General features: G+C 47.4%; 1 protein-coding gene across 4 annotated transcripts in view; it reads left to right on the top strand.

The window, feature by feature from the left end:
* The window catches only part of SPATA13 (spermatogenesis associated 13), a 148428-nt gene that overhangs the window by 112459 nt on the left and 15346 nt on the right, over nucleotides 1-20623 (top strand). For all 4 annotated transcript variants that reach the window (XM_032150649.2, XM_058437768.1, XM_058437769.1 and 1 more), the window contains 5 exons: nucleotides 13410-13546; nucleotides 15504-15683; nucleotides 16053-16238; nucleotides 18291-18470; nucleotides 19944-20176. In XM_032150649.2, coding sequence (XP_032006540.1) covers nucleotides 13410-13546; nucleotides 15504-15683; nucleotides 16053-16238; nucleotides 18291-18470; nucleotides 19944-20176 — 916 coding nt within the window. The remainder of the gene's footprint in view (nucleotides 1-13409; nucleotides 13547-15503; nucleotides 15684-16052; nucleotides 16239-18290; nucleotides 18471-19943; nucleotides 20177-20623) is intronic.

Raw genomic sequence — 20623 nt, 5'->3', positions numbered from 1 at the left:
GCCGATTCAGCTCTTTCCTTCCCAAGTTGCAGTTCTTTCTCCCTCTCTCTCTCTCTCTCTCTCTCTCCCTCCCGCCACTCCCCGCTCTCTCTCTCTCTCTCTCTCTCTTTCTCTGCTGCTTGTCAGGTGTGAGCCTGTGGAGAAAAGCTCACTCTTCTAGTAAAGGGTGCCGAGGATAGTTTTAGTTGTGGACATAGTCAGTCGAAGAAATTGGTTTTGTTTATGACACAGTTGCTTGTTTGGAGTAGAAAATCATAAGAATCAAGCCTGAACCATCCTTCCTGAGTAGTAGGGGGTCTGGGTTTTGCCGCTAATATTGTTAATGGTTTTGCTGCTGATATTGTTACTGGTTTTTGCTTCTATTACATGAAATTCCTTTATTCAAGAGATTATTGTTGGTGTGTATAAGAATGTTTCTTGCTAATTGAGGATGTGTGAGGTTTAAGGCTATGAACTGATCTTTGAAAAATAGTTTCCTGTTTCTAAAGTGACATTACCCAGTATTTGCTTACTGCTTTGTGCCTTATCTCCCGCTTTCTTTTTAGTATTTCTGTGAGTATTGTCTATTTGTCTATTCTGTGAGTATTGGACTATTTGGACTATTTAAATGTGAAAGAAACATTGTACTCTCACACTAGGAAGCCATAAACTCTAATCCTCACATTCTTAAAATGAAGTCAGAAAAAACAAGACTTCACAGACAGACTTTTCCCTGGCTACACTACATGGATACAATAGGATGCTTTAGAAACAGATCTTGTCTCTGTTTTTTCCCTAAATAGATGCCAGCGCCTCGCCTGAAATGAATGGGAACCGTAGATGGCAGCTCAAGGCCGCCTGGGGCCCTGTCAGAGCAGTACAGTTTGTAGTTTGTGCTTTCTTCCTTGTTTTGATTGGTTTCTGTGCTGGCAGAGAGAAAGCAGGGATGTGGTTACGGCTTCTGTGTCTGGTGGATTATCAAAACAAGACTGATGTATACTCCATTTTACGAGCCAAAATTTAGAAAAAGGAAAAAAAAGTTGCCCGGCGATTTCTATATTGAGAACACAGACCACATGAGTGAGAGGGCTCGGTAATGCTAGCGAGACGGCACTGGCAAGACCCGGTGGAGGAAGCGAACATGCGGGTGCTCCCTCCCAGGGTTCCTGCACCCATGGCCTTGAGCAGGGGCGTGTTCATTCCCACCGGGAGTGCAGCCAGCATGAACAGGCAGGGGCGGGGGGCAGGTGCCCCCGGCTCTCCTCCAGCATTCCTCCACCCCCTTCCACGGAGGGGAGGCCAAGGGGGGCCCGACCTAGCCTCCGCTCTGAGCGGTGCTCCCTCAGTGCTGCTGGAGAAACAGCATGCCAGAATCTGCCCTCTGCGGCCTTGACCCTCTGCAGCAGTCCCTCACCTGCCTTTCTGAGAGGGGCCTGGGTCAGTGCACTGCGGAAACTGTTGCCACTCCTATACGCGCTATACTCAGTGAATACATGTAATCAAGTGTCAACAAGCACCATATTTAAAACAAATAATAAAGCTTGCCTATGGTGGGTTTTCTTTCATTTGAGAGCCCTGAGAGGGCAGGGGGCAGGGGAGGGGTTGTGGGGCTCTGAAAGACCCTGAGGGACAGCCTAGTGGCTCCCAGGAGGACGCCATGTCAGGGAGGGCGGGTTTGTGGGTTGTCTGCCATCTTGTGCTGTCCTGTCCTGTTCTCCTGTCAGTGTGAGTTGAAGCCAAGCCTGAGACAGGCTCATAGCAGGATTGCTTTGCTGGCAGACACACCTGGCTTTGAATCCAGCCCCGCAACTTGGGGAAAGTTACTTAACCTTTTTGAGCCACAGTTTCCTCCTTCATAACCAGACAGCAGCACTCCAAGATGCTTGTGAGGCTCGCAAGAGGATTTATTCCAGCGCTGAGCGCAATGCCTGGCGCACATTAAGATGCCAGGAAGCCAGATGGCTGATTGCTCAGGTCTGTCCAGCCAGCTGGGCAGCCGTCGGAAACTCGGAGGGCTGACGAGACACCAGCCCAGAGAGCTGTCAGGGAGCGGCAGAGCAGAGGAGAGGGCCCAGGATGGATCGGCAGGTGTCAGCCAGGGTGGACGGGAGGAGCCGTGCTCAGAGCCAGCAGCCCCAGGACAAGCAGCTCCTGGCTGAGAACAGAAGACAGGCACTGTGGGACAAGTCAAAGGTAAAACCTAAGAGCTCACCGCAAGACACAAGCCCAGAGCCAACGCCCCAGCTCTGAACTGGAGACGGGACAGAGGCTGAGTTTTGAGAGCAGGAGGGAGTGGAGCTGCTGGCTTGGTTGTGGGGTCTGGAGCCAGTGGGGTGTTGGCTGCCCAGGGTGCAGGGCCCTAATTTGAATACTGATGTGAAGCTATACATTAGGAGAATGATTTTTAAAAGCTCCTTAGACATTAATAACAGATTATCAGTGAGAGTTAATAGGTCCGTTTCTAGGATTCCTTTTGATCTTATTGTTGTCCACATGTTTAAAAGATTGAAAAATACTATTTGTGAAGAATGGCTTGAAAGTCTAGATTAGATAATACTAGTGACTTTTCCAACAGTAACAGTTTACATTCTGGAGCATGAAACATATTTCATACTTTAATTCAGTCACCCAACACTGACTATTAAGCATGTTCCTTGTCCTTGAGAAAGTCATAGCTAGGATAAGAGTAGGGGCAGGATATAAAGGGACAGATATAAACTTAATAATAACTATAATTTAAATGTGATACATATTTTAAAAGAGGTTAGTCTAACATGTTTATAGAACATCAAAGGCAGATATTGTTATGGCAGAGGATCAGGGAGCTGAAAAGTCATGGAACTATCACCAAGTAATGATGGTTACAACTTTTGTTTGTTGTTTGGTTTTTGTTTCTTTAAATTATTTTTAAATAGAGATGGGATCTTGCTATGTTGCCCAGGCTGGTCTTGAACTCCTGGCCTCAAGCAATCCTCCTGCCCCAGCCTCCTAAAGTGCTGAGATTACAGGCACAAGCCACTGTGCCTGGCCAATGGTTAAACTTCTGAAGGATGAGCCAGAATTTGATGGGCTGTTTTGGGTGGGAAAGTTGCTCCAGGTGGAGAGGTCAGCATGGATAGATGAATGGATTTTGTCCTATTCGTTGGAACAAGGAACATTCAGTGGTACACATTGGCTAACGCAGAGGTTTCCAGCCAATGCAATTAGAATACATTGCCTGCAACTTGTGGCCTGCTGCGTGGACAGGCAACAAAAGGCATATGTCCTGGAACAACGTGAGCGTGTGGTGTGGTTTAAGTAAACTTAACTGGAAGGTCCAGTGGTTCCCAAATTTTTCCAGGTGTCAGAATCATTTGAGGAGCTTTTCAAAATAAATTCTCAGCAAACATCCTTCCCCCTACCCCCACCACCCAACCTGACTCAGTGGCCCAGGGCAGGGGAGGATCTTTATTTTTCTAAACGTTTTCCATATGATTAGATGCCACGGGCCCTGGGTGTTTGGGAACCACTGAAGGGGGATGGACCGTGGAAGTCATGCATCATGTTTTGACGTTGTCAGTTCCTGTGACCCAGCTCATTCCCTCTGTGTGCATCTCCATGGCCTGAGCTCTTGGGGTCCACCCATAGTTTCAGCCCACAGAGCAGCAGCCCATGACAGCTGCTCCTAGCTGTGAACACGAGCTGCCTGCCTGGGCTTGCCATTTCCGTTTTTAAGATGGGAAGTCAGAACGGCTTATCTCAACTCTGAGGAAGTCTGGGCGATCAGCAAGAGGTTTTCTCAAATATATGGTTTTAGCAGATTATTTTAAGGGTGGGGGAATTTCCCTGAAGTCAAGGGAGGGGAAATTCCCCACCAAGGAGTGATGCTGGGTGGGAGATGCTGGCCGGGAACCAGCTGCTCATTAGCTAGGCAGTGTTGGAGAGTGCCTCTTGAAAATAGCTAAATCTATGTCTCCTTCTTGTCAAGTGCCTGATGTTTAAGGGCTGTGTTAGATCTCACCTCCCTTTCATTTAACAGAACACCTCAACCTCCACCCTGTTATCACACCCTCACCAGGACTACCCTCCCCCACTTATAAATCAGGGGCTTTTTTTTTTCCTAATGTCTTCTCTAACTGTATTTGTAACAATCCTTCCAATTTAAAAAAATGACACCTCCTCTGTGGCTACCACGTTGTTCTCTGTAGTAGTTCCTAAAGCTATAAGTGGCGAGGGCTGAAAATGTGGACTGGGGCATTCTACTCGCTGACAGCTGCAGCCAGGAGGAAAGCAGAGATGGGGAGGAAGATGAGACGTTTGTGTAAGGGATGGACTGGGGAAGGACCGATGCAGCCCCAGGAATCAGGGGCCCCCAGAGGGCAGTGTTACTAGGAGTGACGGTTAACCATGGTTATTGAACAACAGCATCATAAATTCACTTTATTACATTTTTGGAATTGATAGTACTCTGTGGAACAGATGTGTTCTCTTGGAATTGTCCCCAGTCAGAGAGGCGCTGATGGTCAGCACGCAGTTTTGATGACCAAGGGTGTGCTCCTTCTACCTGACTGAAGCTGCGGAAAGTGTTGTAGAAGGAGCCTGCTCTGTCTGCTCTCATATTGATTGTATGTAGGCATTTGGGGTTTTAAAACTGATTTCAATTTGGAGCAGTCTTTGCTTCTTGTTTACAAGATCGTTTTCAAAAATGGCTTTTTGGGCCAGGTGCAGTGGCTCACGCCTGTAATCCCAGCACTTTGGGAAGCCAAGGCAGGTGGATCACCTGAGGTCAGGAGTTTGAGACCAGCCTGGCCAACATGGCGAAACCCCATCTCTACTAAAAATACAGAAATTAGCTGGATGTGGTGTCACGCACCTGTAATCTCAGCTACTCAGTAGGCTTAGGCAGGAGAATTGCTTGAACCCTGGAGGCAAAGGCTGCAGTGAGCCGAGATCGCACCACAGCACTCCAGCCTGGGCGACAGAGCAAGACCTTGTCCCCCACCCCTCCCCCAAAAAATGTTTTTTCCACACCTATTTTTTCAGCAAAAGAAACTACAGTTGGTGAGAATATGGAGAAATTGGAACTGTTGAGCACCGTTGGTGGGAATGTGAAATGATGCAGCCATGTGGAAAACAGTATGGAGGGTCCTCAAAAAATTAAAACTAGAACTACCATTTGATCAAGTATGCTAAAGAGTTGTAAGCAGGGTCTCAAAAAGTTGGTAGCACATTACTCACAATAGCCAAGTGGTAAAAGCAGCCCAAATGTTTACCCACAAACAGATAAACAGGATGTGGTGTGTATACTCACAATGGAATATTTTTGGTTTTTTCCTTTTTTAAAAATCAATAGAAGTGCTAACCAAACAATGGAATATTATATAGTGTTTAAAAAGAAGGAAATTCTAACACTTGGTACACATGAATGTCAAGGACATTATGCTTAGTGAAATAAACCAGCCATAAAAGGACATATAATGTATGATCCCATTCATATGAAGTATCTAAAGTAGTCAACATCATAGAAACAGAAAGTGGAAAGTGGTTGCCAAGGAACAGGAGAGGAAGAAGAGGAAATTGGTGTTTAATATGTGTGGCAGTTCTGCAAGATGAAAAAGTTTTGTCGCACAATAGTGTGAATATACTTGACACTGCTGAACTGGAACTGTGTGCTTAAAAATGGTTAAGATGGTAAAATTTAATGTTACGTGTTCATCACATAGGAAGAAAGAAACAATAAAATTTACTTTTTAATTATTATAATATATTCATTTCTCCTGATTTTGGTGACATACATTTTGAGAATTTATAATAGCTTGACAGCATCAAAATTCCCCTAGATAAGAAGTCATCATTATTAACTTTCCTCTGTAGTTGAGGATCAAAGCCTATTGAAGTTAGTGAGGAATGGAACATGAAGAAGTGAAGAAGGCAGCAGCACCGGCCTGTGGGTCTGGCCATTGTGAGGAACTCTGCCCAGCGGAGCTGGCATAGGCTCTGACATGCTGTGGACTACTGCATCTAAGATTTTTCAGCCGAACTGCAAATTGCTGTTTCCCCATCAGCAGTTCGTAATTCAATTGAACAATGTCTACTGAGAGTATATGACACTTTAAAGTGTTCAAGTAGAGTGGCGTCAGATTACAGAGAAGATACACTGTAGAGGAATTTTGTCATGAAGCAATAGACAACTCTCATGTCATTTCTTGTGACATCATAAAACCACTGTTGTAAGAAGTTCACCTTGGGCCAGGCGTGGTGGCTCACGCCTGTAATCCCAGCACTTTGGGAGGCCGAGGCAGGCGGATCACAAGGTCAGGAGATCGAGACCATCCTGGCTAACATGGTGAAACCCCATCTCTACTAAAAATACAAAAAATTAGCTGGGCGTAGCGGCGGGCGCCTGTAGTCCCAGCTACTCAGGAGGCTGGGGCAGGAGAATGGCGTGAACCCAGGAGGCAGAGCTTGCAGTGACTCGAGATCACGCCATTGCACTCCAGCTGGCCGACAGAGCAAGACTCCATCTCAAAAAAAAAAAAAAAAAAAGAAGTTCACCTGGGAAGTAATATATAGGATGGCTTGGGGAGGGAAACGGAGTCATGAAGACTGGCTGAGGGATTTTTCTAGCTAGAATCTCAGATGAGCACAGGGGTGGGAGTCAGAGAGACCTGGGTTCCCATCCTGGTTTGGACCCAGCCCCTGTGTAGCCCTGATAAATGACTCAACTTCTTGGAACCTCAGTTTCCACATCAGCAATTTGCGGTTCGATTGGAAATCACATACTGAGTGCCTTCTGTATGCCAGGTACTATGCTAGGGGCTGGGAAGACAAAAATCAAACGTCTCTCCTTTCCTTTAAGTCTGTCCTGTCCTTTAAGATGGTAAGCGACCTAGACAGTAAGCGTGGGGAATCATAGAAAACCACCAGGCCTGGACGAAGCATCAAAGCATTGCACAAAGATTCTTCTGTCTAGACATCAGACACTGAGAAATCCCACTCCATAAAACACACTTAAATTATGGGACAGGAACACAGGAGCCATTAACTTTAAGGGACTTTAAAATCGTGAAAGTAGTTAGGGTGGTGAAGGGAAAAGGATACAACCAGAAAATGGAATCAGGTCCTTGACAGGCCCCACTGGGAGCAGGGATTGGTAGTTGGAAGGAAGGGTTAGTGAGGGAACGGAGGGCAGGACACACAGCTGCTCTCCAGAATGGGAGCAAAACACACAGATTTGGATACTAACACTGTTTTTAATATCATTTTGTCTTATTACAAGTAACAGCTACTGCTGGAGGAGGCAGTTCTGCCCAGTGGGTAAGAGTTAGATGGCCCGGGCCTGCTGCACACAGCTGTGTGTTATTGGGACTTGAGTTTCCTCATCTGTAAATGGGTACAACTGACAGTACCTCCCGTGTAGCATTGTCATGAGGATTATATGAGCCAGTTCACCTCAGCTTAAATCAGTGCCTAGCACATTATAGGCACCTGATAAAATAACATCTTGCAATTCTATTTTTAATTTTTTTTTTAATTTATAGAGATGGGTCTTATTATGTTGCCCAGCCTGGTCTCAAACTCCTGGGCTCAAGGGATCCTCCTGCCTGAGTCTTCCAAAGTGCTAGGATTACAGGCACGAGCTACCATGCCCAGCCACATCTTGCAATTCTATACTGTTTTTCAATTTACAGGGTGCTTTCATATATCATCATTCCACTTGAGGCTCAAAGCACACCAATAACAAGTACTTGTTCAGAATGTATAAACAACCCTGAGAGATGGGTATTATCATCCACATTCAACAGGTGAAAAAACAAAGAAAGAAACTTGACCAAGGACTCATACTCAAAAAAGAAAAATATAGGAAAGAAAAAAATGTGCATCGCTATCATCTGAAGGCAAGTTCATCTGACCCCAAAGCCTTGCACGAAGTCCACATGCTGTATTTCTTTCCTTCCTTCCTTCCTTCCTTCCTTCCTTCCTTCCTTCCTTCCTTCTTCCTTCCTTCCTTCCTTCCTTCCTTCCTTCCTTCCTTCCTTCCTTCCTTCATTCCCTCCCTCCCTCCCTCCCACCCTTCCTTTCCTCCCTCCCTCCCACCCTTCCTTTCCTCCCTCCCTCCCTCCCTCCCTTCCTTCCTTTCTTCCTTCCTTCCCTGCCTCCCATGTGTGCCAGGCAGGAACACAGTTAAGAATAAAGCAAACAAGAATTACTGTCTTTCTGGAGCTTACATTCTGGATAGTGAACAGAATACATTAGACGGTGACAAATGCTATGGAGGAAACTAAACCAGGGGAGACCGTGGAGTGAGAGTGAGGGTTGTAGTTTTGAGTGGGATGGTGAAGGTGAGAGAGGGAGCCAGTGTGTGTGTACCTGGGGAGGGCTGTCAGGCACACGGAGCAGCGGCCCTGGGCAAGGAGTGCCTGCAGTCTTTGCAGCCAAAAGCGGGGGTAGGGACAGCATTAGGAGATATACCTAATGCTAAATGACGAGTTAATGGGTGCAGCAAACCAACATGGCACATGGATACATATGTAACAAACCTGCACATTGTGCACGTGTACCCTAAAACCTCAAGTATAATATTAAAATAAAGTAAATAAATAAATAAAAGAAAAAAAAGAAAAAAAGAACAAAAGCCCATTGGTTGGAGAGGGGTAGGAGGCACGGTGTATCTGGGGAGAAGTCTCAAGAACTTTGGCTGTCTCCCCTGTGGATGATTCTGAGCAGACGAGTGACACAATCCAGTTTAGGAATGGTTTGGCAGCATCGCTGTGGCAGCTATGGCCTGTTGGGGGCGGGGGTGGCAGCAGGGAGACCAGGAGGGGCTGCTGGAGGGAGCCCGAAGCTGGATGGGAACCCAGGCTTAAGTGGTGGGAGGGGACCCAGGCTTGAGTGGTGGCAGAGGGGTAAGAGGTAGCCAGATCCTGGACACTTTCAGGAACTTGAGTCAGATCTGCCAGTGAGTGGGTCGTGGGATGTGAGAGGTGGAAGAATAACCTCTGAATAGATAAAACATACAGGCTAATGCCTGCTTTACAGATGGGAAAACTGAAGTTCAAAGAGCCGAAGTGACTTGCACCAAGGTCATTTAGTTAGGAATTTAGTGAAGCAAGGACATTCACCCAGGAATTTTCACTCCAGGCGCCATGACTTTCCCTCGTCCATGTTTCAAGTATCTTGCCCCTGGCCTCTGCCCCCCATCTCCTGGCCAGGACTGAGTCAGCCGACCCATGAGCGCTTCAAGCCATCTTGCTTCCACAGTGTCGCTAACTACTAATCCATGATGTTGAAACAGTTGCTGTTGAAACCTCTCTTGTGATTAACCTCAGCCAGAGTTGTCTTTTTTCTTTACTTTTTTCTTTTGAGGCAAAGTCTTGCTCTGTTGCCCAGGCTGGAGTCTGGTGGTACAATCAGAGCTCATTGCAGACTGGAAATCCTAGTCTCCCACCTCAGCCTCCCAAGTAGCTGGGACTGCAGGTGCGCACCACTCCCCCCGGTAGAGCTGTTTTGCTAAGTGTTTATGAAGAACTCAGAGAACAGTCAGTATTTCCAGTCCATGTCTCTGTCCAGAGGGTTTTCTCCTGGTACCTCCTGTAAAGGTCTAACACTTTTCAATAGACTCCTGTTAATTGTGAATTTATACATGATTACAACCAGCTTTTTTTCTTTCTGTACTGATTTTCACAGCAATAGCTAGATCATGGTAAAGAATGCTCCCTTGGAAGACACTGTTCAGTTCTTCGAGGAGAAAGTGTCATTTTTCAGAGCTTTGCTGTGGGTGGGAAGCCCCAATGCCTTTATTTTGCTGAGATTCACTTTTTTTTTTTTTTTTTTCTGGCTCAACCATGGTTTAAATTGATAAGGAAAGATGCTATTGGTACCAGACAGTGCCAGATCAGTGGTTGCTAAAATTGGAAGATTCCTGCTGCTTTAGGCATTAGACACCCAGGCTTTGTGTATATTCTCCTCACCCAGGAGCGTCAGGATATCGCAGCCAGTAAGCAGCACAGTTCTTGGGCCTCGTGGTCTGGGCAGCCGCTCCAGGGTTAGAGAAGGCCTTTGTCTTCAGTGTTGTTTCCCTTGGAGTCTAAGACATACTCAGGCATGAAAAAAATGATGTGCTTCCTCAAGACATCCCCCAACCCACCCCCAAACACACACACCAGCGAAGCATACTAGACTAGGTGACCTTCTGCTCTCCGCCTGTACGCACCCTGACCTAGCATAGGAAGCAGAAGTTACATTTAAAACGAAACAGTCACCATGCGTTGTTCAGGCTCTAGTGTTTCTCAGACAGCACAGGTCTGGCTTTCTCAAGACCTCCAGCCACACCCCCAGCAAGACAGACATGGATACACACATGCATAGCTGGCTTCCTGCTGCCCACCCACCCGTGCTCCGAGGGTGCACTCCCTTCTCCTGAGGCGCCAGGCCCTGCCATGCCCTGACAACCGTCCTCTCTCCTTTAATGAGAAGGTAAGAAAGCTAGGGCCCAGAAGGCAAGACCAAGGCTATGGAGCTCTTTCTTCTGCCTCTTGGCTTTGTGCTTAGGCCCAGGAATTTACTCCTCCCCCACACTCCCCCACCCCCGTCTCTTGGTCTCTTAGACAGCTCACTTTCACTTTTTCCTCGCAGACACAGGCCCTGACCTTTCCTGACCAAGACTGGGGATGGGCCCAGGCAGGGGAGTGGAGGTGGGTAGAGAGTGACTGGCACCATGCACTCAGAGCCTGGAACCCTGACTTTGTCCACGCTGAGAGCTCTCCCCTGGCTTCCATTGTCAGCTGCTCCAAGGTTCCCTGGCTGTCGCGGTGTCCCCCACACCTGTCTGGGTGGTTTCACGGCTGGGGCACAGGTGCAGACCCATGGGCCATGCCTCACTGTGGTGTGTGCTATCATGGACATAAGCAGCTGGTTCCCCTGGAATCACAGGAGGGTTCTGGAAAGGAGATGATGATGGCTGGGATGTTGGGATTTCTCTGAGAGGGGCACGCCAGGCAGAGGGGGAAGCAATTGGAAAGCCAGAGCCCATGAGCAGACCCAGCTCAGTGGGCACCACTCACAGGTGCTGTGTCCAGAGCTCAGGCTTACAGGACTGGGGCTGCCAGGTGGGAGGTGGCCTGAGCACAGTCTCAGAGAGGGGCTGGGGCTGGGCTGGGAGAGGCGCCGCAGGCAGCACATGCACACCTTCCTGCTTTCCCTCCGTCCTGCTTCAAGAGCTCCGTGCATCACCAGTGCATGAGCTTGAACTCCTCCTCATCATCACGTCCCTGTCTGTGCTTGGCAAGGAAGACCTAAAATGCTGGTGCGTGAAATACTACTTCTGCAATGTTGATTACCTCCATTATTGCGGATCTTCTTCCATGTTTATCATTGTTCTAGTGTCAGATTCCTGGGCTCTATTTACAGAATCGGTTGCTTGTGACAGCAGTGTGGCTGAATGATGAGGGGAGGGAAGGGAGGAGAGGCATAAGGGGAGCAGGAGGCCAAGCATGGTGGTGGGGGATGGGGGTCTGGGGCTGGACGTGTGTCTGCCGAGTACCTGGCACATGGCCAGTGTGGGTAAGATGAGCTGTGCATAGAAAATGCAGGTTGGATTGATTCGAATATAAAACATCTCCCCAAGAAAGAACTCTTCAGTCAGAAACCAGGCCCGTCCTTTTCCAGTCAAGTAACTAGAAACATGGATTTGCCAAGTCCCTGAGCAAAGCAAGCCCGTGGAGCACCATCCCAGGGCGACCTTCAGCCAGCCCTCTGTCCTTGCCGGCACACCAGCTTCTCCCTCAGGCCTCTGCTTTTTGTTAAGTCTCCAGGGAACTTTTAATTTTTCCAAAACATCATTGACTGTATCTCTGTTGCTGCAGGCATGAGCTTGGCCTCCCAACATGGATCTCAGTTCCTGATGCCATTTCCTGGGGCAGCTCCTGTTGCTGCCCACTCCCACTAACCTCTGTTCTCCCAGCTGGCTTCCCTGGCCCCAGGCTCCGCCCCAACAGCTCTTCCTGCACGTCGTAGTTTAGCCCAGCCCTCATCGTGCAGGACACCGTCACCACAGTAGCACTCTCTGTGGAGTTCCAGCTATTGTCAAGGATGCTAAGAGTTTCACATGCATTCTGTGACCTGATTCTTCGAAAAGAAGGACATGAAGCTCAGAGAAATGCAGTCACTTGGTTTAGGTCCACAGAAGGGCAGGACCAGCATTCAGACCAACCTCTGTGACCCTAAAACCTCTTCTCTTTCTGTCATATGAGGGGACTGTACTTAGGTCCTGTGGCTTCCTTTCTCGGAACCCTGAAAGAGCAGCCTGGGATGAACTCCAGCCTGTGTGTGAGGCCCTTCTGTGTGCCCCCGATCTTTGCAGTCTTGTCTTTCTTGAGATGCGCGGGGAGTCTGTGGAGCATGTGCTTCGAATCAAGCCACCTTTGATTTGCAATCGGGCCATTGCAGTGTTCTGAGTCGCCTGCTCCTCTTCCAGGAAGCCTTTCCCTGACTGGGGAGGATCCCTTTCTCTTTAGAATCCTGCCTCTTGCTTCGGACTCTCCCTATTATATTTCTAATTCCTGGCTGCAGTCATCAGAATTCGGGTTTTATTGCATCCCCTTAAAGACAAGCGTCATCTGTTGTATAGCTTTCTGTCCCCAGCACGTGACAGTCATTCCGTTGGAAAAAATAGTAATAGACTGCTTCTCGGCCTTTTGGCTAAGATCAAGTGGAGAAAGAGTGATGGAGACATCCCTGAACTTGCACAGGAGGACTGAGGTCATGAGTCTGAAAGAAGAGACTGCTCAGTGACAGATCGTTGGCTTTGCCAGCGGTGGCTCATTTTCCCAAGAAAGAAAATCTGACTACAAGGGTGGCCAATCTAAAAAGCTGCACCATCCTTAAAAGATCTTTCTCTCTCTTTTCTGGTAAAAGTACTATATAATTCCTCATTGTCATATTATGAGTTCCAAGCCTTTCAAATATGTACAGAGAGTAAGAATGATGGCACGTTTCTACTCAAGACGCTGTTGGGATGTACTGGTTTTAGTAATTCTTTTGCCTTGCAGATAAAGGATGGAAGCAGATTATTGGATCATCTTTTTCATCTTTTTTACCTCCTCAGCTTTCCAGCACATTGCTTGGCAGCATTGTTATCTATATTTATGTTGTTAATATCCAGTTTGGAGCACAGACTTCCAACCAAATTACACATAATGCCCTGATGGTCTTCACTCTGCAAATGGTATTGTGTTGGCAATACACTCTTTAACATTCCACCTCTCACTTAATGTCACGCTTAACTGTAGCTCTTTACTTTGGAGTAATGTAGACATTTTCTAACACTTTCTTATTCTGAGTAAGATACAGATAATTACCTTCCCTTGGGAGTATGTTACCAAATTTTTTCATCATATGAAAAACTCTTGTTAGCTGTGTCTTAAATCATGCCTTTGTTTTGTATGTTTTAGTTTCTTCAGATGGAGGTACTGAGCCCTCTGCCTTAGTGGATGACAACGGTAGTGAGGAGGACTTCAGCTATGAAGACCTCTGCCAGGCCAGCCCTCGGTACCTGCAGCCTGGCGGGGAGCAGCTGGCCATCAATGAGGTACTGGAATTCCACACGACAGTGTTGGATACGGGATACCTGATTTTTCAGGGTCCACAACCACTTCTGACTTTGTTCCCTAGTTCTTCTTTACTAAGCATGTCCAAAAACCTGGAACTCTGATTAAAACAACACTGTGATTCACTTTGGGAGGCCAAGGCAGGTGGATCATTTGTGGTCAAGAGTTCAAGACCAGCCTGGCCAACATAGTGAAACCCTGTCTCTACTAAAAATACAAAAAAATTAGGTAGGCATGATGGTGTGCACCTGTAAACCCAGCTACTTGGGAGGCTGAAGCAGGCAGAATTGCTTGAAGCTGGGAGGCGGAGGTTGCAGTGAGCTGAGAGCACACCACTGCACTCCAGCCTGGGCGACAGAGCGAGACTCCATCTCAAAAATAAAGAAAGAACAACACTGTGATTCTCTGACCTTGTCCAGGAAAATGTATGGGATTAAGCTTTCTGGGTAGAGGCAGCTCATCTTTTTAGGTAAGGAAGAGCAGCTCCCCATCAGTGTTCGGCCAGTGCTTTCCACTTGATGAAAGAATACCCTCCCTTCCACTGTCTCGTATAATTCTCACAGCTGATCTAAGAAGCGGACATTATGGTTATTTTCCACATTTTCGTCAACGCTGTGAGGAAAGATGTCTAATTACTTGCTGGCGAATGGCAGAGCTGGAGGTACCCATGTATTCTTCCCTCCAAATCTGGTGTTCCTTTGGCCACTCTGCAGCTTTAGCTTTTTTTTAGGAAATCATTCTGGAAGATACCTCCAGCTTTTGGCGTTCTTGAGCAGAACGTGTGGAGCATAACTCCTTAGTGAGTCAGCGTCTTTACTGAGATGGCCAGTGATGTGTATCGTTGGGCGCTAAGGAGACGTGCAAAATCACCTGCTCCCGTGGCTAGTGGATGGAGGAGCCACGTCTGTTCCTGACTTTTTAATTGTTAACGATCCCAGGATCATGCTATGTTCTCTTTAATTGCTGTAAAGTATAAAGTTAGATGCAAAACTTACTCGAATTGTGAATAAAGTATGAATGATCCACACTGGAGGGAGACGTGAGGGACTTCCAATAGCATACGTGCATAACTTTAGTAGGCTTGGCTCTGTGACATCTAGTACGGCTGCCAGAAACCATTTTTGGAGCAAATAGTTCAGAATTCAAGTTTGCTAGATAACTGACCTGCTGCTAAGTGAGCAACTAATACTTTTTTTAAAAAGGGCTTGCCTGCCTGCCTGCCTGCCTTCCTCCCTCCCTCCCTCCCTTTTTTCTTGCATTTTGCTCGTGTTGCCCAGGCTGGAGTGCAGTGATATAATCTCGGCTCACTGCACCTCTGCCTTCCAGGTTCAAGCAATTCTCCTGCCTCAGTCTCCCAAGTAGCTGGGATTACAGACATGTGCCACCACATCTGGGTTTTTGTTTTTTTTTTTTTTTTTTTTTTGAGACAGAGTTTTGCTCTTGTTCCCAGGCTGGAGTGCAATGGCACGATCTCTGCTCACTGCAACCTCCGCCACCTCAGTTCAAGCGATTCTCCAGCCTCAGCCTCCCGAGTAGTTGGGATTACAGGAGCCCACCACCATGCCTGGCTAATTTTTGTATTTTTAGTAGAGACGGGGTTTCACCATCTTGGTTGGGATGGTCTTGAATTCTTGACCTCAGGTGATCCACCCGCCTTGGCCTCCCAAAGTACTGGGATTACAGGTGTGAGTCACCACACCCAGTTTAAGGGCTTTGTTTAAAAGCAGGTAGAGATGCCCTCCTGACTTTGTTTTTTCTTAGTCTGTTCTCCTGGGTTCTCTTTGTGTAACCAGTCACATAATCAGTGTGAACCAAATGCCACCAGCATATCCAAGTGAGAGGATACCAGTGTCACCCTGAGAGAGTGCACCTAGTGGCTCCCTCACCATCCTGCCCACTCGTGCTCTATGCTGAGCGCACCCCACTGTCTCCTTCCAGCTGATCAGTGATGGCAACGTGGTCTGCGCGGAAGCCCTGTGGGACCATGTGACCATGGACGACCAGGAACTGGGCTTCAAAGCCGGGGATGTCATCCAGGTTCTAGAAGCCTCCAACAAGGACTGGTGGTGGGGCCGCAGCGAAGATAAGGAAGCCTGGTTCCCCGCGAGCTTCGTCAGAGTAAGTATGGGGTGCTTGCAGCTTTTCCAAAGTATCTGGGGGTGCTGCAGGATCCTTTCAGGTCAGAACTCGCCTTTTATCAGGTCAGCTCTTTTGTAATTGATATCTGACATGCAAGTCACACCTGTAAGAAATTAGGCTGGGTCGGAGCAAAAATGTTAAAGGAAGGCAAGCGAGTTGCTCGGTGTTTCTCTGTGGTCCTCGTGCCTGCTGGTACAGCCGCAGTCCTGCTGAGGCCATGAGACTCAGGCGAGGGCCAGGCTGCCTTCCTAACAGGTCACAGGAAAGTAGGAACCCGGGAGGTCTCCTGCCTCTGCTCCATGCTGCCCTCCCCTGCCCCAAGTCACCTGTCCCATGTGTGGGTTGCAGTTGCGAGTGAATCAGGAGGAGCTGTCGGAAAACTCCAGCAGCACCCCCAGTGAGGAGCAGGACGAGGAGGCCAGCCAGAGCCGCCACAGACACTGCGAGAACAAGCAGCAGATGCGGACCAACGTCATCCGGGAGATCATGGACACCGAGCGGGTGTACATCAAACACCTCAGGGACATCTGCGAGGTGGGCCGCCAGGCTGGGACCTCACTGAGGGTCACAGTACGAGGCTACATGAGGTGCCTGGGCTTTCTCCCCACCTCCACCCCCCGCCCCGCCATCAGACTCCCACATGTACACACTTGTCCACTGCTCATTTCTCCGCCTCTGCTGTCTGCACTGCTAAGTCTGAGTGCTGCGGCTGTCCTAGCTGTTGGTGGAGGTTTTTTAGAGTCAGGGTCTCTTTTCAGAGACAAGGCTTTTCTTAGAGATGTCACCCAGACTGGAGTACAGTGGCGTGGTCATAGCTCACTGCAGCCTCCAACTCCTGGGCTTTAAGCAGTCCTCCCTCCTCAGCCTCCCGAGTAGCTAGGGCTACAGGCATGCATCACCACACCCAGCTAGTTTTCTAAATTTTATATAGAGACAGGGTCTCACTGTGTTGCCGAGGCTGGTCACGAACTCATGGACTGAAGCAATTTTCCTGCCTTGATCTCTCAAAGTTTTGGGATTAGAGGCGTGAGCCAGTGTGCCCGGCCCCTCTCTTAAGTGTACTCTGCAACTATCTCTATCAGGACCTAATTCCTGAGATTATTTGCAAAGAATGGCTTTCATAGAAGGCAACACCCTCACTTGATTTTACAAAGAGTCAAAGGTTTGTCCCTATCTGCAACCCCACTGCATCTAATCACCAACTCACAGATGAGATCTTGAGTCATTTAGACACAGATGGGAAAAAATGCTGGTTTTATATTGGTCATATGAAAGGCTATATTCTATTGTCATGCTATTCTACTTGGCAACAAATTTTATTTTATAGTCTTATCCTGATTTCAGAGAACTTGTCATTAACAGAGGTGCACTTGAAAGGGTTTTGTCTTCCTGTGGTATTTTATGCTTCTATGGATTGTGTACAAGCATCACACTACACTGCTGTTCGCCCTGTCTGCTCATTACGGCTCTCCTAGCTTTAAATGCTGATATCTGCACTATCAGTTCAACGCTGACCATTCAGTGCTGAAGACAAGTTGAAGTCAGAGAACTGCCCGTTCTCTAATCGGATTAGCCAGCTGTGTGGACATGCCAGTGTTTAGCTTCTTTGTGCCAGCCATCTCTTTCTGTATGAGTGTGTGGCGAAAGAAGCAGGTCTGCAGTGCCATTTAGGGAAATAAGAGGAACTGCCCATAATTATTGAGCATTGACTGTTTGCCACCCCTCACCTGGATTACCTCAGCTACCACAGCATTCTCACTGGGCAGGTCCTGTTAGCCCCCATTGCAGATGGGGAAACCAAGGCACAGAGAAGTTAAGTGGTGGGGTTGGATTTAAACCCAGGCGGTCTGCCCCAGAAGCTGTCCTTTTCTGAACTATTACATTACATTGTTTTCCTGTTAAAATTCATAGCAAGTAGTCATTGGTATGTGTTTTACTCCATGGTCAGTTTATTCTATTGAATGTCATGATAACTCCTTTTGAGTTAGCTGCTTACATGTATGTACAGCCTTTTCTTCTTATCCCACTAGCTCCTACCTAAGCCACAGTATAGCCATGGTGTTGCACACAGATAATTAGTGCAAGCCTCAGATTAAAGACCTACAGATTGGTGCTGTCCATAGAGAGGTGGTGCTGGTGGAATCCTTGGGTAAGAGGAATCCTTGCCCTGATGAACAGTGCACAGAGCTGCATGGGCTATTCAGCAAGCAGTGACATTCTGCATTTGACAAGTCTCCTGGGCTGTGAAATGGAATTAGGGTTGGGAGAATGATTATCTGAAGAGTTTGGAAAAACACGCGATGACACCAATTTTTGAGCTCTGGTATTTGAAACTTGTTTCTGGAAACATTATATGGTTTGTTGGATCCTGAATCCGACCACAGGAGACTTTTTGCTTTCTTTTTATTTTAAAACAAACCTATGGAAAATTGCAGTCGTGGAAGTACGATGGCCTCATCAGAGACTCATAGAGTCTCTTTAATTAAAATTCATTCCAAGTTCATGGCTTTAGGCCTACAAAAGCTGCACTATTCAAATAATTTTTTTGGATTTCCAAATAAAAAGTATTACTTCTGTATTTTGCAGGGCTATATCCGACAGTGCCGCAAGCACACAGGAATGTTCACCGTTGCGCAGCTAGCCACTATTTTTGGAAACATTGAAGATATTTACAAATTCCAAAGAAAGTTTCTGAAAGACCTTGAGAAACAGTACAACAAAGAGGAACCTCACTTAAGTGAAATAGGATCTTGCTTTCTTCAAAATGTGCGTCACCCTTTACTTCATTATTAATAACATCTGCTTACATAATTTTGAAGTGCATCTCCACAAAAAACAGGCGTCTCTTTTGTTTTATTGCTTGTTTGCTAGATGAATCTTCCATAGAAAGGAGATGTTTCTTCTATCTTATATGCTTATCATATAAACAAAATCTGTATAGTTAATCTTGTCTAAATGTCCCAAGTTCCTTTTTCCAAAATCCTTTTATGTAGTCTGAAATTAGGGGGTTACATTTGGAGTAATTACTTTTTAAAAATTTCTAAGGGTTATGCCATAAGAACTATGGAGTCCTTGCTAATAATATCCAGGAAGTGTCTGTTACGTTTCAGACACTGTTTCCAGGGTTTTCTTATATTGGCTTGTGTATTGCTATGAGGTAGATACGATTCTCTCTCTCACTTTCCAGATGAGGAAACTAAGGCCCAGAGAGTAAGTAACCCAAGGCCACATACCAGTAAGAGGCAGCTGTGAAGGCAGACCCGGGCATGTGGCTCCAGGACGTGTGGTTGTGATACTGTAACTGCCTCAGAACCTTCCTGTGATAACATGCATTTATCATTTTTTAACTTATGATTGACTATTACTACTTACTGCTAAAGGATTTCAGAGGAAGATTTTAGTCCCAGCCCAAATAGCTAGGGAATAGTAAGAGTAATAATAATAACAATGACAGCCTCACTGTGCCTTCACTTCCTGGGTGCTGGGCTCAGTAGCTGTCTAGAGTCCTCTGGGGCAGATAGATTTTAAGTGACAGGGCATAATGTTTTTGTGTTAAGTTGGTCAGCTGGAGGCTGGGCCCCATATGTGACCTGGGCATATTTGGGACATGGTCACAGGCCTCCTTGTGTGGCCTGTGCAGAAGTTTCCTGCAGGAGCCAGCTTAGGACAGGCTGGAGGTCAGGTGGTGGCCTGAGGAAGGTCAGTCTCACAGTGAGGACAGGGGAGTACTGCTGCCACCAGGGAAGGGGTCGTGGCAGGCCCAGCCAGGGTGACGGCAGAGAATTGGGAAGAGAGGGTGTTGAAATGGGCATTTTTGAGGAAAACCTGACAAGACTAGTTGTAAACCACAAAGAATGAGCAACCATTAAAATTGCATACATGGTTTTCAGCTGAGTTGAAAAAAATTTGTGGGAGGGGGACGTTAGAGGCCCTGCTCCCCACCTTCCAGGATGAGTGTGAGGCAGGCTAGAAAGAGACCATGCTGAGTTCCAGGGCAGCCTCATCCCCAACCCCCCTCGGAAGCCTGCTGAAGCACCCCTTCCCGCCGGCCAGATAACGCTTGTGGAAACCATGGCAGGGCAGCTTGGGCGCCAGCGGATTTCATGCCCTGTCCTTCTTGCAGTACACTGTCTTCCTCCCTTCTAGGAATGTCCCTTAGAGAGGGCTGGGATGATGCCTGTCTTTGTCATGTCCCAGAGGCACCCCAGAAGCTGACGAAGCTGTACTTTTCATTCCCAGCAAGAGGGCTTTGCCATCTATTCTGAGTACTGCAACAACCACCCGGGCGCCTGCCTGGAGCTCGCCAACCTCATGAAGCAGGGCAAGTACAGACATTTCTTCGAAGCCTGCCGCCTGCTGCAGCAGATGATTGACATCGCCATCGACGGGTTCCTGCTCACACCAGTGCAGAAGATCTGCAAATACCCGCTGCAGCTGGCCGAGCTGCTCAAGTATACCACACAGGAACACGGGTGAGGGGCACGGGTAAGGGGCAAAGGTGAGGGCACTGCTGCCATTACCTGTAGGCAGCTCTTAACCCCAAGCAGTGATAGGTGGGCATCAGTGTCAGCCTTAACACTTTGGAAGCTCCCTGGGAGAAGTTTTCAGATTGTTCAGAATGTGTGCAATTAACTATTGAAATAGAGTGATTGAAGAGCCTCCAGAATATCCACTCCTAGAGCTATGAAGACACAAGGGTCATTCGTGAGCTGTGCCACGAGTGCATGGCAGCTTTTGTTGTATTGTTATGTTGCTTACCTGTATTTTATAAACATGCCTTTGAGTACTCAGTAGTTAGTAAAGACCGTTTCTGAGGGAAACAGACCAGTGTGATTGGAAAGCCATAACTCTCGTTCTCTCCTGTACCCTTGAGGTTGATGCACAGCAGCTCAGCTCAGAGCAGGATTCTTTATGGCAGA

Source organism: Hylobates moloch, unplaced genomic scaffold (genome assembly GCF_009828535.3).
Source record: "Hylobates moloch isolate HMO894 unplaced genomic scaffold, HMol_V3 SCAFFOLD_4, whole genome shotgun sequence".
NCBI classification, from domain to species: Eukaryota; Metazoa; Chordata; class Mammalia; order Primates; family Hylobatidae; genus Hylobates; species Hylobates moloch.
Note: the sequence above shows the minus strand (reverse complement) of the source record. Positions and strands in the feature narration are given on the sequence as shown.